The following is a 17,598-nucleotide window of genomic DNA, read 5'->3' on the forward strand; positions in this document are numbered from 1 at the left end:
GGGATATAATTCAATATTACTTCCGATGCTCACCAGCATTATGCTGATTGAGCTAAACTAGCACTAAACTCAGAACATTCCTTTTAAAGTAACAAACCCTCAGCAATCATGTAAAAAAAAAAATAGACATTTATTAAAAAAATAAATAACATTTTCTTAAAAGAAATGAAAAAAATCACCTTCAACATCAACAGAGGCGCACCCAAATGTGTAAACAGTGTTATTTAATGTATAGTTTTGCAAAGCTCAGGGTATTTTCCTCAGTAATGTGCTTGGTGTTCGTTCCCACGGCTGTTGCGGTGCTTTCTTGTTTCCCTCAGAGAGAGAAAATGCAGTTTAAAGGCAACAGACACAGAGCTGGAGAGGTTAGGGTGGATGAGAGAGAGAATATGCGATTCCTGTTGGATGCAGTGTGTGTGTGTGTGTGTGTGCGTGTGTGTGCGTGTGTGTGCGTGTGCATCTGTCTGTTTTCTGTTTGAGGGAGGCATAGGCTGAGGGCTTGGGGGGGGTGTAAAAGCAACTGACAAGACAGAGAGAGAGAGAATAGGAAGAGAGAGATTGGAGAGGGCAGCCTGCAACTCTGGCAGTTGCTGTGTGATTTGTGGGGTGTAGCGTGCGGCTCGGTGTCAGACCCAAAGACAGAGGGATGATGGATGACTTCATCTATACCCCTCTTTCTCTCTCTCTCTCTCTCTCTCTCTCTCTCTCTCTTTTAAAGTCTTTCTCTCTCTTTACTAACAGACTCCTGGCCAACTCAGTTTTGTTGTTACCTTTACACCGTGTCTTAACCCTGTGCTACATGATAAAGCGACAAGTGATAAAAATGTCTTCCATGTAAATCTGAGTTGTTACTACTAACCAGCTGCGACCATGAAAAGCCAAGAGCGTTTCCTTTTTCAGTGACTCGGTTTCTATTTCCGAAGCATTTTCCTGGCTCCATCCACGCTGAAATCTCATTGGTCTAAATAAAATATCGAATTACGTATGTTACATTAATAAAGACTACCACTTAAAAGCTTAGGTTCAGTAAGATTTTTAAATGTTTTTTTGATCTTTTCTGCATTTATTTGACCAAAACTAAAAAAAAAATATTATTAAAATTTAATATCAGTGTTCTATATTTGAATATATTTTAAAATGTGATTTATTCCTGTGACGCAAAGTTACATTTCCAGCAGCCATAAGGCTACTTCAGGTTTTTAGTGTCACATGATCGTTCAGAAACCATTCTAATTTAGTTTTTATATAAATTTTAAAAACAGATGTGCTGCTTAATATTTTTGTGCGCTATTTCAGGATTCTTACAGGTCAAGTTCAAAACGGCAGCATTTGTTTGAAATAGAAATATGTCGTAGTATTGCAAATGTCACTTTTCTGCTCACGTAATTGAATTGAATTTACTTGTTTAGAAATATTTATTTAACTAAAAAAAGAACCATGCCGATCCTATACTTTTGAATGATAGTGCATGTTAAACATGGCATTTTTGCTGCCTGTATGGAAAAAACAAATTCCAGATTGATGCTTGAGGAATCTGTTTACTCAAAAATAAAAATCATATGGCTTACTTTCTTCCTTGAAACACAGAGGACTATACTCTATAAACTGAGTTGAAGTCAAGAATGACTCAGACAGTCAAAAACAATGCTTCAAAAAGACTCAAAAGAATGACTCAATCACAAATGACATTAGATATTGCTATGCCCCTTACTTACAAGCCAAGGGGAGTTAAGACTTAAAGGAATGAAATGTTGTCATCCTTTACTCACCCACGTGTTATTCCATACCTGTATGAGTTTGTTTCTTATGTTGAACATAAAAGAAGGTCATTTGAAGAATGCCAGTAATCAAATAGTTGATATTACCCATTAACTTTCATAGTATACGCTTCCCTGCTATGTTTGCTTCTTCCAAATACCTCTTTTGTGTTCAACACGAGAAAGAAATTTACACAGGTTTGGAATGACATGGGGGTGAGTAAATGTTGACTAAAATTTTCCTTGCATATAGTGGTCCCTATTCGCTATGTAGAAAAAAAAATGTGTTAGCGTTCTGAAAACCTTCGCTTTTTGAAAGGCATACAAGTTTGGGGCAACACAGGTGAGAGTAAATTGACTGAAATTTCATTTTGGGGTAACGTATCCCTTTAAAAAGCCATTTTGAAAAAGAAAATGCTTCTTCTGAGAAATGAAAGGCAGAGAGTGAGAATGAGCTGATATTGTTCTGTCTAAAGCAAGGAATATTGCTAGAGTCTTAGCCAGCCGTCTGATAATGCATTCAGCCTTGAAAAGGAGCCATGCATGTATTGATATCCAGGTTTAAAGCTCAAAAATAGCGCCTCATCGATTTCTTTCTCCCTCCCCTCCTTTTTTTCATCTTTCTCTCTCTCTCTCTCTCTCTCTCTCTCTCTATTACTATGTAGTAAGTGGATCACACGAGCCTGTTGGAATTACTGTGTTTTGCACAAGTGGTTCCTCTCGAAACTTGCTGCGAACTGAAGATTCTCTCAGACAGGTGTAGCGTTATTAAAACATCAGATATAAAAGAGATCAAATCGGCTGTATGCTTTTACAGAAAAGCGTAACACAACTGCATCGTACCTATTCTTTTTACACAGATCGGCTGTCGAACTTTCTACGCGCCTATTTTACTCACTAGTAAAAAGAAAGAAAAGAACCTCCTTGTTTGTCTCTTAAAGGGACAGTTCACCCTAAAATAAAAGCTCTTTCGTCATTTACTCACCCTTATGCTGTTCCAAACCCGTATGACTTTCATGAAGCGTTCTCCTCTTGTCTCCATCTGCTGTAGGTGTGTGTTTACTCCTTTGCGTGTTGTCCTGATCCAGCTTACTCAGGCTTTTCTAACAGGCCACGACGGGGCCATCAGGCCTGCATGCTCTCATAATTACACAGGCTCTTAGGCAACATGCTGATGCTTGGGTAGATAATGATGACGAGCACGTAACGCCGTGACCGCTCCATCACGCACGAGCTGCCTGTCATGGGACGTCCAGTGCTCCTTCCGTTCTGCTGATCTTTTCTACATGCCCAGCTCAATCCTGTGGGCTCTGTCAGATCTTGGAGTGCGTTTCAGGCAATTTGGCCGGCATCCTGATCTCGACCTTAATCCGTTTTTTTTTTTTTTCTCGCTCCCTTCTTTTCTCCGTCTCACCCTATTCATGAGCAAAGTGGCCTCGGGGAAGTCTTAATGGTGTGGGTTTGGGAATCGAGGCACGGATGTGGAGCCGTAACACTACACACACATATGCATTCATCCTGGAACGTTTTAGCTGATGGTAATTGAAGGTAAAGAGAACGAGGTTTAGATATAGGCACATATTACTGATTTTCTGTGACACAAGAAAGAAGCACTATTTACACGAAACTGAAAAATAACTGCTTGAAAAGGGGAATAGGTATGTGTAGCAAGGGGTCAAGGTCTGGCTGCTTGTTTTGGCCCTGTGAGCCCCTGCTGGTAGATGCCGTAACTACACATGACCCTTCAAAAGCTCTGCTGTGGCAATATAAATATAGAAGCCACTTATATGTCTGCAATATTTTAGTGCAGTATAGTAAATTAAAGTTCAGTTTCCTAAGTCTTTTTTTTTCCAATTTTTTTACAAAGTTTTTTTCCTGTAGTTAAAAATGCATTTTTTTTTTGTACTCAAATTATTCAAATGAAATATTTTTTGAGTATTTTACTTTTTTTGTTTCATTTTGTTATTCTTCAGTCATTCCAAAAAAGCACTTTTTTTAAATCCTGCAAAAGACAGGCAGGGTCATGTGTATGTTTTCCCACAGACTGATCAGTGAAGTGACTTGTTAAATGAATGTGAGTGTGTGCGTGCGTGTGCGTGCGTGTGCGTGTGTGTGTTAACTGAGACTGAGGGAAAAGTGGGCCTGTACTGAAGTACTTACAAGCCCACTGACAGTGAAACTGTGAGAGAGAGAGTACTTACACCCCACTGTCTGTGCTGATGGAAGGGGAGGCTAAATTATAGGGCCTGTCAGTGTGTAAGAGGCCAGGCTGATGTGTGTATTCATGTGAGTGTGTATGTGTGTGGGTGTGTGTGCGACATTGGGGTGACCCATCAAATTTGGTTCCACTCGACTCGCTAATGCCTGTGAGACTGGGAAATCAAGCTGCCACTGAGCGATACACTCTCTGAGGATTTGTTTGCTTGCAGAGTTGAATGGGGCATGTGTGTCAGCGGAGAGGCCAGAAATCACTAAGGGAGAGACCTAGTTAAAGATTTGGAATAAATAAATAAATAAACATATTTATTGTATTTTGTTTTTTTATTTATTATATTATATATATATATATATATATATATATATATATATATATATATATATATATATATATATATATATATCAGATAGTGTAGTTGTGAAATCTACCAGCAGGGCCTAAACCACTATAGAAAACAATATTGTTCCACAGTTTGAACATGTCCTTAATCTATTACAAAGCAATCTATCTGTTTAGATACCACACCACCACAATGAAATGAAAGCTATCAATAGCCCTTTCAAGATGAATCTGCCAGTAATCTGAAGATCTGGTGTAACATGTTATTTTTGGATTGTTTTGGGTTCAGTTCTTGCTGTGTTTGTGTTCCAGTGGTGAGGTCATCCTGCATGGAGGGGTCTCAGGTAAGGGTTTGGCGGGCCGGCTCTGAGGCATGGAGGGATCTGGAACATTCTGATGTATTAATGAGCGCTGAGCTGGCTTCTGACTGACGTCTTATGTTTGGATAGTTTGTGCTTCAGACAAGACTCTCACACGCTATGTGTGGGAGAGAGAGAGGGAGAAATTCTATAAAGGACGTGCTAATGAAGCTGTTTATTTTCCCTGGACTTACTGGCGAACATAATGGGCGCTGGCGCATATCGCTCTCTCGCATTCTCTGTGTGCCTCTTTCTCTCGGTCTCCTTTCTTTCTTCTTTTATAGTGTATGTGTTCTATCACTCTCTATATTTAGTGCCGCTTGCTAAGGCATGCGTTGCTTTTTTTTATTATTTTGCTCATACTTTGTGTTGAATAAATCTCAAAATTTCAAAAAACGACGAACAATTAAGGGATCGTTTAATAAAGGATCATTTCATGAACCCTTTATTTGCTTTTATAATAAAAATGTTATTTATTTAGCTAAAGTTTTTTAATTTTTAGAACTATTTAATTATTTACACTTAATAAATACAGTATAAGTCAAATGTTTGAAAATGTTTTTGAAAGAAATCATCATGCTCATTTTTAAATAAATAAATAAATAATATTGTGAAATATTATACACACATATATATATATATATATATATATATATATATATATATATATATATATATATATATATATATATATATATATATATATATATATATATATATATATTATAAACTAAAACTATGTCAAAATATAATTTGAATACTTGAATATTTCGAAACTAGCTAAAACATCAAGGAACATTTTCATCACCATATTTTAAGATCATTTTGACGATAAAATTGGTGGGAAAAAACTCATACATTACTTGCACCCTATCAACAAGCCCAATGAACACTAGTGGTGAAATCTGGACAATATATACACTCGTATTTTCTACTAAAGCTGTAAATGTGTTACTTAATATCTCTCAAATTTCCCAAACTCCCTGCGTTTTTCAACATCATTTTCTAAAGCTGCGTCATTTCCAGTTCTCTGCTCTTGACTTCCCCAAAAGTCTTTTCTTTCCTTTTCCCATAGCCTTTGAATAAGCATGAACCTGTTTATTTGTCTCTGCCGGGACGCGACAGTCCTCTTAGCATACAAAAGGTGTTTCGATTTGGCAGAATGGCAGTGGTTAATGTGGTGGAGGGCAGTGTGAAAACCCCACACTCTGCAGAGCTGAACACTAAGTCAGATGGATGGCTTTTACAACGCTCATAAACATGCAAACATGACGCCCGTAACCTCGAATACAGGAAATGCTACAGGCCCTATGATTCCTCCAGTGTCTCATCGTGCCGGCATGGGCATTTAAATCTTTGTCATGTTTCTGAGCGAGAGAAAAGAACACTGGGTCCTAAACGTGAGCTGACATAGTAAATGATTCACGTTTCTTTGTATATATATATATATATATATATATATATATATATATATATATATATATATGAGCTGCACAATTAATGGAGTAAAAATGATGATTATGTCTGCAGTAATTTGATATTCAGTGAGCTCGTGCTGAACTGCAGGTCTCATGATACTGTGTAAACTTGCATTGACAGCTTTATTGATCATAGCAAGATGGGAGCATTCTGTTATTGACGCTTCGCTCGCTTTTGGTGTATAATTTATTCAGAATCTGATAACAGTTTTTTTTTTTTTTTTATTCAGCTAAGAGGGCCAGAGAGAAGTTTACTGTTTAGGCACTGTCTGGACTTATTGATTTTTAAAACAGCAAAACATTCACTCAGAAGCATGTGAATATTTCGCCGGCGTATAAAATCAGACATGCTTCCCACATATTTCCGTTTTTAATTCTATTAATCAAACTTTTAAACTACTCATTATATCATCAAGATAAATAATAGTTTTTTTATAATCCTCTAACCCTATTTTTTATTTTTATACATATATTTATTTTATTTTTTTATTTATGTATTTACATATACATTATATTGTCAGCATATAAATAAAGTAGTGCTGTCAAGTGGTTAATCACAATTAATCTCATCCAAAATAAAAATGTAGTTTACATATGTACTGTGTATATTTATTATGTATATATTTAAATACACACACACACAATTTATATAAAAAAATACCTACATGTATATACATTTATATTATATATAAATATAATTAATATATAAACATACTTTTTTTCTTAAATATATACATGCATGTGTTTGCATTTATATATACATAATTAATATACACAGTATACACACATATATTATTTAAACAAAAACGTCTATTTCGGATGTGATTAGCTGTTTGACAGCACTAAAATAAACGCACATGATCAGTTTTGTTTGGTTAATGATCTAGAAATGCGCAAAATCTTACAATTTTCATATTAATTTTGCACTCTGTGTGTTCCAATAACGAGTTTATGCCCAAATGCCCCTTTTGGCCCGAATTTGCCCTTTGACCCGCACAATCACAATCAATCATGGTTATGTGTCTGACATTAGATCCATGTGGAAAATGATTCTGGTTCTCTCTCACACACATACACATGCACACGCGTGCACCTGGTAACCGGGTCTCCGAGCGCAGGTGTGGCAAAGGGATCAGGTGTTTTGGAAAACAGCTTGAATATGTGTTAGCGGTTGAGGTGCGAAAATAATATCTTCAGCGGAGCAGCTATAAAGGTCTTGGCTTGTTGCTTATGGCTTAACAGAGTGCAAATTATTCATATTTTCACACTTACTTGCATGCGAAAGCATTATTCACATGTTCGCATTGCATACGAAGTGCGTGAAAATAAACACATACGTGTGGAGTCAGAAACAAGGAATGGTTAATACTGAATAATCGATCGACTTTCATCGCAATATGAAGTGACAGTAGAATTAGCATCGGATTACCTGCGCTAGGCTTCCAGTTTGAGTGAGGCTTTCTAGCGCCATATCAACACGTGAACAGCTTGACCATCAGTCAAAGAGCCGTGCGCCAAGTGTGAAAACCAAACGGATGCCCAGTTCTTAACAAATCAATAAATCTGAAGCTAATGTCATCAGTAAAATAAGGTGACATGCCCGGCGGGTCTTCAAAGTGCGGCAAGTGCGCCGAGCCTCTGTCATTTCACACCGGCGCTATCCGGAGAATCCCCCAAACCAAATTTTCTAAACCGCATTATATTTTGATTTATTCATGCTTTATTCGTCCTCGACGGTGTCGTGATTGATTTAGCGCTGTTCTGACACAAACAAAGCCGGGCCCAGATAATCGCGTTTACACAAGATAGAATTCTAATGAGGGGGAGAAATGATCTTTCAGTGAAATCTATCTGATCTGGGGCATTCTCTAATAGCTCTGTCTGCCTCTGACCCGAGAGAGGACAGCAGTCAGCCCCACGGTGGGCTAGCGATTTCAGCGGAGAGCCCATTAGGAAGCAATATTGCACGTATTTTTTTTCCTTCTTCTTCTTTATCAAGCGTTCATTAGGGCTGCCGGGATGAGTCATGCATATCCAAATCAGACAGATTTGATTTCATACACGCGCGCACATGGGCAGAAACGCGAGCAAATGCTTTTCAATTACCTGAAATGAGGGAAACATTTTCCTGAGTTTTTACTTGGCGAACACGGGGGAGTATGTTATCTGCGTGCGCTGTCTGTATGTATCAAACCATAAATTACTGCTAAGTAAGCATCTTTTTTCAGCTAAGTCCTGTGCACCACCTGCTTTCCACGAGTGCTAACAGTTAATTGTACCAGGCAAATAGTGCTGACTTTTGTGAATAAATCTATTACGAGCCTAATTTTACAGTGCGTCTGAAGTCTAGAAACCCCCTGAGACATTTGCCAAACGCTTTTACATGCGCAAGAGACATTTTCGCGCGAGAACAGAAAAAATAGATATAAATAAACACAGAAACGGCAAAATGCGTGCAATTTTTAGATTTGAGGTTAAATTAATAAAAAAGTGTCAGTAAGACGTTTGTAAACTTACAAAAGATTTATGTTACTAATAAATGCTGCTCTTTTGAACTGTCTGTTCATTTAAAGGATTTTGATAAAAATGTTATAGACTGCTGGAAATTAATTTTTGCCGTCACAGAAATAAATTACATTTCAAATATATTTATTTATATATTTACAAAATATATGTTACGTTTATATATTCATATATAATATAATTTATGTGATTGTAAATGTATGCACGTAACTGCATGTGTATATTTTTATAAAAGATTTGCTGTTTGTGTGTCTCTCTAAATATACGCAGTATACACTGCTAAAGATAAATATATATGTTGCAGCTATATACTGGAGTGGTTCCGTTGACAAAAGCGGTGCAAATTCACCTCACAGAGAGACAACTTAATGTTATTTTCTGTTTTCATATGGCGAGTACATTCCTTCTAAATGAAACATGAACTTCAACCTTTAAACGAGCATGCGGTGAACTGGCTCCTGACCTTGCATTCTGCAATGTTTTATTAGACAACCGAGACAATAGTCTGTCTCCCTTTCTCTCCAGTGACCTGCTCTCAGGACGGGCTGTGCAGAGCAGCATCCACCAAACCAAAGTCAGACAGGCCCATTAAAAGGCAGGAAGTGGGGAGGCTAAGCTGATTATGCAATGTTTGTATTCTACTCAGTGCGCGTCTCTCTCGCTGTCTGTCTCCCTGAATTGTCTCTTTCCTCCTGTTCTCTTTCCACTGAGGGGAGATGTCAAACAGGCCAGTGATATTTACCCGCTTTAGCCCAAACAAACAAACCAGTGCTCAGAGTAAACTGCTCTCCCAGCACTGATCCGAGATCAGGGCATCACACCGGGAAACCGTTGTTTCACATTTTATTTGTTGTCATTACTATTAGTGTTAGCATGAAGGTTGAAAAGAACACATGCACTGCATTTGTAACCTGACAGAAAATACCGCAGGTTGTCTTAATTTGAGTCACTTGAGTGTTCTGTTACCTTTTTTTGTACATAATGAGACACTTGTATTAAAGATATTACGGTAACACTTTACAATAAGGTGTCATTTGCACATAAACGCACATAAACAAACAGTGAACAATTAAAAGTGTTGGGATAAATATTTTTTTCCAGTAAATAGTAATTTATAATAAAAATAAATAAAAAAAATAATATATATATATATATATATATATATATATATATATATATATATATATATATATATATATATATATATATATATATATACAGCTTTGGAGAGAGTAAAATACTTCTTTCAAAAACATAAAAAAATTGTTTTGACCATATAAATTCATAGCAACAAAAAAAAAACTTTAAAAATGTACAAATTTTCATATAAGCTTTCCTACAAATTTTAACAATATTCTATTGTAACCATACAGTTGTTGTCATATTTTCAACATAAATTCTAAGAAATAAATTCTTTTTTTACAGTATTTCACAATAAAATTGCACATTTTGCTTTGTTGCATCTAGTATCGTCACATTGTATTTTTACTGTAGTATTTTTACAAATGGCTTTTTTTCAGTGTATCGTGCGTCTTAAAGATGAATGAGTTTGAAATATTATTAGAGATAGCTTTGTTCGGAGGTGGGTGAGTAACGAGGAGCCAGAATTTCATTCTGTGCTCAAACCTTCTTCTGCCACGAAAGTGTGTCTCTGCACAGCGAGCGAGGTTTCTACGGGGAATTGAAATGACGTATATGGGAGGCTTCTTAATGTGGGAGCTCTGTATTGTATAATGCAGGAGATTTTCTGTGTGTAAAACTCCAGGTTAAGGCTCGACGCCTGTGGCTCCACAGAAAGGCCGGCCTTCCCATCTTGCAAACAAACGCCCCACATGTATAATACCAGGGTTGCGGTGCTGTTGCGTTCAGTGAATTTTCATGTCTCACCGAGCGTGTGTGGGCTCACCTCACAGCAGCGCTCGACTGTGGGCTGTGTTTTTCTCGGTTTTCTCTCTATATGTATCATACAGCGGTGGCTGAATGTGAAACCGGAGCACTCGGTCGTTTCTGGACCTGAAAGCCACTGTGCCAAGCTGGCAGTGTAACAGATCTCTGCGGTAGGCTGCTATTAGAGCGTGGGCGATGTGTAGACACCAGCTTTGTCAGGGTCACACGCTCCTCCTACCCACTCAGTGCACACCGTTCCAGGGCAAACAGTGCTCTTCCTGTTGGTAAACACCATTCTTTCTTTTCTCTCTGCGTGTTCTAGATCAGGGACGTCCATGTGTTGTGCATGTACACATGTTGTTTTCAAGGCCGTCCGTGTCAAACCGGCCTTGCAGTTAAACCGCCATCTTTGAGTCTCATACAAATACGGTTAGTGGTGTTTTCAGAATCAGTCTTCGCACTTTGAGTACGTGAATACTTCATTACCAGAGTTCACCTCACGAGCATCTCAGCATTCAATTTAAGGACTATCAATATCCATATAGACATCCAGAAACTTAAAGATCTTTGCTACAAACTACCTAAACAGTGATTTGACTTAAAATCATTACAAAAATACAATGCACTTCTAAAAAGTATGTTAAAGTAGCAATACAATAGTTTTAAAAATTTGTATTATCATTTCTTTATGACTATATTACACATTATATAGCATTGGCAAATATATCGTACAATATGTTCACGCGCATCTCGTCAGTAAAGCCGATTCTTTGATTAGCGGTAAATCTTTCATTAGCGGTACACAGAGCCATAGATCACTGACAAGTTGCGCAATAACACATTCAGTTTTGCAAATGAATTACCCGTGAAGCTGAACGTGATATTGCATAGATTGTCAATGATCTACGGCTGTGTGTATTAACTGCCGCTCCGTTTGCGAAGAGGTGATGGAGATTTACCGCTAATCAAAGAACTGGCTTTACTGATGAGATGAATAGTGCATGAATAGATATATTGCCTAGCCCTAATTATACTCTGTCAATTTTTTAATCATTTTTTTTTACTTTTTGATCCATGTTTTAAATAAACCTTAAAAAAGAGATGAAGGAGACCCTTTCAAATCTTTTTTTTTTCATAAAATGGAAAGGTTTATTGATAAATTTGATACATATTTTATTGATCATTTTAATACATATATAAAATTTACATTTTATCAATTGAGTTAATTACCATTTTTTACCATTGAATTTCTATATAAAATAAATAAAAAATTAAATTAAATTAAATAAACGCATTGTATAGGACTACCGTTATTTACTTATTTATGTATTTGTTTGAATTATTAAAATTTTCAAGTTTTATTAATTCAACAGATAAGACAATACAATTCAGACAATTTCATTCAATAATTAATTTAATAAAATTGAATTAAAACAACAAAAACTAAATTGATCAAAAATTGACTGAAGACAGATTTTGGGATAAGAAAAAAAAATGTTTTTTTTTTTGTTGTCTTTGCATTTAATAAACTCTTGCTTTACCTGGAAATCAAACCCATGATCTTGGCATTGTTAGCACCGTGCTCTACTATTTGAGCTACAGGAAAGGAATGAGTGAAGCAATGGAGAAATCTGGACACTTGAGGGCCATCGTAGGATTGAGGGTGGGAAACTCGGGTGTGGCTTCAGGAATGCCTGCCGCCCACAGCGAAAACTGAAGGTCTGTGGGAGCCCAGCAGGAGTTGGCACGCTGGACGACAACCATGGATTAGAAACACATGTCTATCTTATTGACGGACCCCCCCAACCCCCAACCCCCTTCACATTCCCTCCTCGACTGAATATCTGCAGTGCCGTGACCCAAAGTTAATAAACAGCTTGGAAATACATGTGGTCAGAGCTGCCTGCTTGGGTAAATGTTATGGAAACACTTACGGACACACAATCAAAATACAATGCAATTGAATAATCCTATACAAAACAAGTTCCATTAACATATTGTGTTTCGTTGAGTGACGCTTTCGTTTTTGTGTTTTTCTCAAGATTTAAGAGAAGTAGAATGAGTTTTTTTGGGAAAACTCCCAAAGCAATGAGAAGTGTCCCAACAATAATCCATATATGCCCCTTTAGAAAGAAAAAAAAACATGTAAAAGTCTATGAATTATGAATTTTCCCTGCAATAGTTCATGTTACATTTAAAGCACGTGTCATCGTGTTGGGACACTTACTGTAATGGTGCGTGAAGTTCCAAGGAGACTCTGATTAAAATATTGGCGCATGTGTGCAGCGCTGCAGATGTCTGAGTGTGTGAGTGTTTGTGGTTTGCCCTGTGGTGGTTTAAGGAATAGCGTCATGCTTTAGCTCATTAAGTGTGATAAAGTGTCAGATTGAGATATTTTAACAGCTAGTGTGTGTGTGTGTGTGCTTGTACATATGTTTCTGTTTGTGTTGATGGGTTTGAAGCCGGCTTGCGAACGTACCTTGCCAAAATTTGTCACAGTAACCATAGTTTCCACCAAAATACTACAGCTGTGTCTACAATAAACCTGTGTGTAATTTGGTATTAGACACCACAATCATCAAAGTAAAGTAAGCAAAATGACAGAAACCTTCAGAGAGCTTTTGGCCGGAATACAGAAATAATTAATTAGGTTATTAAAATTTTATCAACTGTAACTGCAATTTAGCATTTTTGCTAATTATTTTGAGTGTTTTTTTGTGTTTAGCATGTATGTACTGTCTTTAGTATGTACTAGGTCTTTATTTCCTGGTTAAAATTCCATGAATAAAGTGGTTCCATGGTTAGATTTCAGGTTTTATTTATGTTCATAGCACAAATGGTATTAATTACAGTTTGAGTTAAACTTATATACGCAATAGCTTGTCTTATCTAATCGTGTCTGAGGTAGGTACTTGGAAAGTAAGGTTGTTGCTGGAGGTATTTGTTTTTGTGTGCGTGCAGTATGATTTCCCTGGATGCATTCCGGGCCTGAATCAAAAATCAGTCATTCTTAGCAAAAGCTCAAAACTTTCCTTGCATGAGTGAGATTCAGCACTTTGAGTTCAGGGCAACCTGACTAGCAAAACAAACAGTGCTAATGCCAAGCAGAGTCTGCTCATAAAATCAGCATGGATTTTCCAGCGCTCTCCAAAAGCAGCACAAAAACTCCCGACGTTATTTGGCTTCGCTGTTTTATGATGGCGCTGGTTGTTATTTTAGAGTTCGACCTAAACCGTGAGGGGGTTTAATGCAGGGCGTTTCCCACTGTCTCAGCTGAAACACACACACACAGACACACACACACACAGAAACTCATTGTTTTTGAGATAGGGCAGGGGAGAGCTGCTTGCTCGAACATTTTGAGTCTGCCGCAAAAGCTGTGATCTTTTCTGCCGCCTCGTTTTCTGTCTGTCCTTCACAATGGAGCCGCTTGTGTTGTGCTGGCGTTATCAGCGCTGGCCAGCGTGTGCGTGTGTGCATAATAGGAGGGTGATGACAAGGCTGCAGGTGTAGACCCTGCCTCCTCTGCAGGTGGAGGAGACACACTTACCCCACCTTGCTTCAGCTCAAAGCACACAGAGATCACAGCAGCCAAAAACTCTTCTCTTCTCTTCTCTTCTCTTCTCTTCTCTTCTCTTCTCTTCTCTTCTCTTCTCTTCTCCTTTTATTTTTCTTATGTAATCTTTTATGAATAATTTATGATTTGGAAAGAGATTTTATGTAATTTAGAGAAAATTGGTGTTTATGAGAACAGCTTGTATTGATGAAGAACAGCTTGTTTTACACAAAAACAAAATATGATAGACAGACAGACAGATAGATAGCTACAGACAGGTAAATGGACAGATAAACAACCGGACAGACAGAGAAACATAGAGACAGATGAACAGATAGATATATAGACAAACAGACAGACAGATTAGATAAATGTGTGTGTGTGTGTGTCTGTCTTTGTGTGTACCTGGTATTTATCATGTTATGGGGAATAAATGTCCCCAGAAGGATAGGAATACTAGTAAAGTTTGACCTTGTGGGGACATTTTTTAGGTCCCCATGAGGAAACAAGCTTATAAAACATACAGGATGAAATTTTTTGACAATCTAAAAATGCCAGTAGTTTCCTGTAAGGGGTAGCTGTAGGTGTAGGGTTGGTGTAGGACAATAACACATACAGTCTGTACAGTATAAATACCATTACGCCTATGGAGAGTCCCCATAAAACAATGAAACAATGTGTGTGTGTGTGTGTGTGTGTGTGTGTGTGTGTGTGTATGTTTTAGTGCTGTCAGTAGATTAATCGTGAATAATGATGTAAAAAAAGTTTATATTACAAATTATAATAACACAGTGCACATCCATATATTATGTAAATGAAAACTTTTATTTTAGATGCGATTAATCACGATTAATCATTTGACAGCAATTATATATATATATATATATATATATATATATATATATATATATATATATATATATATATACGTATATATTGTGTGTATATTTTCTCAGTTTATCTCCACTCTCTTTTCTCTTTTCATCTCTTGTTTTGTTTTTCGTTTGTTTTTCTGTCATCTTTCATCAAATCTGTTCTCTCTGGCATCATGTCCACTGTTTTTCTGAATAATTACAATCTCAAAATGACTGTTTTATTTCGAATTCTTTGTTTTGAAGACTTGATCCCTTGTTTGATGTCTCATTCTAAACAATAGACAAAAAAGAACAAACAACAGCCATTAAATATTCTATTCGGCTACAGAATACATAATGTTCCGCTGAGCCGTTTCAGCTGCTTGTTTTGAATTTGTTTATCTGGTTCCATGCAATATATGCGCTTATTTACGCACAGCGCATCCTCTGCAGTCTGTGATACAACCGCCTTCTATTGTTCCACAGAGCTGCTGAAATATCGCAGTGCAGGTGAGAGCGTGCGGAAGAGAAAGTGTTCATTTTTCTCTGCCAAACTAACATACTTTCAGAGGTGACTGTAGAGTCATATCGCCGGAGGGCAGGATTACTCAGAATAGTTGTCTGGACTCCACAAAGCAAAAACTCCTCCTCCTGCATCTATCATCGCTCTCTGCCAGATCCCATCATCCAAGAAGTTTGCGCTCGCTTTAAATGAGTTTTTCTGGTTGCCGAGGAAACCAAATTAAGTTTAGCTTAGCTGTGGCGTACAGGAATTTGTTCAACTGGAGAGCAAAATTTCCTGCTCCTCAAGTGCGTTCATAGACTTCAGAGAGGTGCTCCACACCCTGCAATTCATATTGCCGTCATGACTGAGCGAGAACATTGGAAGTGTTTCGCCTCAGCGCTTGCCATCCTGCTTTGCACTTTTGGAAGAGAACTCTTTAGAACACTCCGTGCGCCTTTCGCGTGAACCGGCCCCTCAGGGTCGTAGAGGAGCCTTTGACGTTTTTTTGTTTAGTTTTTTCGTCCGTGTGGTAAGAGATCATAAGCGAGATACTTGAACACCAAACACACAAAAAAAACGATATTTCGAAACTTTTCAGTTGGTGCACTCAGCAGCGTTTCAGTTATTTACTTTCGTCATCAGACCGTTTATTATTGCGCAAATATTAAACGATGCCTTGAAGACCTGCCAGGGTAGCTGTTTTGATGGTTGGGAATTGAGAGGACGTCCGTGCCAAAAGTGGAGCCGATGGTCTGAGTGTTGAAGACATAATGGAAAGAGAGGCAGGAGGGGGTGCAGGAAGTCGAGGGGAGATAGTCGAGGGGTGTTGAACTTCAAAAGGTCATTGGATATTCCTCCGCCACTCTGTGGGTTCGGTGTGGGTGTGATACCTGCGGTGTAACATTTCCCTCTCTGTTCAAAACACACTCCACTTTCTTTGCCGAGGTCATGACCTTTCCATCAATCGTACTGCGGTTGACCTATGGAGGTATATGTCCACTCCTCCCTCTCACGCCCTGCTGACTAGCTGACTGATCTTTTATATTCTTCTGTGTTTGTTCCCTCTCCTTCACAGCCCCGACGGAGCCGCTGCTGTGCAAGTTTGCAGACGGAGGACAGAAGAAGAGGCAGAGTCAGAGCAAGTATCCTCAAAACGGCCGGCCGTGGCCTCGGGAAGGAGAGGTGAGCGCTGGTGATCTCAAACGCATCCTCAGCTCGGATCTGCACAAATTCAGAAACAAATTCTATCCATCCACTCATACATCTGTTTAGCAATCTAGCTATCATATATCTGTCTGTCTATACATAAAATTATATTAATTTCTGTACATTTCCAATATTTTAATTCTACTCCCTAACATTCTGTTTGCTGCATCTGTTCAGGTTCATTTCAAATCTATCTATCTAGTTATGAATCTAGCTATCATATATCCATCTGTTTATCATCCATCTGTGTAACCATTCGTCTATCTATCTATCTATCTATCTATCTATCTATCTATCTATCTATCTATCTATCTATCTATCTATCTATCCATCCATATTCACTTTCCAAATATTTTGATTCTACTCCATAACATCCTGTTTGCTGCATCAGTTCAAGTTCATTTTAAATGCAGCCAATAGAATTCAACCTGAATTCAGCTCCAAATGTCACACAACCTGATTGTCTGTACTTACCTTTTCCACGCCAGATTCTGCCCCATTTTCCCTGCCCATTCCCTTTTCCCAGAATACCCAACCCCGAAAAAGGGAATGATTCAGAAGCGAACCCTTTGTTTCTAACATCGGATAGAATAAAGCAGTGAAAGAAAGGGAGGCGGGAGAAAACATTTTGATTGATGGAGTCATCTGGCCATGTTTAAGTTCCCAGTCTTTCGCTCAAGTCCTTTAATCTCTTCTCTCCTGTTTTTATTCCCGCAAAGCAAGTCGCCGTCTGGGTTGGCTGATGGGAAAATGGCGGCAGGGTGAACAACTGGCATTTTCTGGGCAGCCCCAGCTGCTGGCATGACGCGGTGGTTCAGGGAAGCGTGCCCAGATACCGACCAGACCGTGAGCGCCCATTATGAGGAGCTGGCAGCCGCCATGACTTTGGCTGCACTCTCTCATGAAGGCGTATTTC

General features: G+C 38.1%; 1 protein-coding gene across 5 annotated transcripts in view; it reads left to right on the forward strand.

The window, feature by feature from the left end:
• The window catches only part of rbms3 (RNA binding motif, single stranded interacting protein), a 118,750-nt gene that overhangs the window by 82,505 nt on the left and 18,647 nt on the right, over positions 1-17,598 (forward strand). For all 5 annotated transcript variants that reach the window (XM_043260602.1, XM_043260603.1, XM_043260601.1 and 2 more), the window contains exon 7: positions 16,552-16,658. In XM_043260602.1, coding sequence (XP_043116537.1) covers positions 16,552-16,658 — 107 coding nt within the window. The remainder of the gene's footprint in view (positions 1-16,551; positions 16,659-17,598) is intronic.

This window comes from Puntigrus tetrazona, chromosome 16 (genome assembly GCF_018831695.1).
Source record: "Puntigrus tetrazona isolate hp1 chromosome 16, ASM1883169v1, whole genome shotgun sequence".
Lineage (NCBI taxonomy): Eukaryota > Metazoa > Chordata > Actinopteri > Cypriniformes > Cyprinidae > Puntigrus > Puntigrus tetrazona.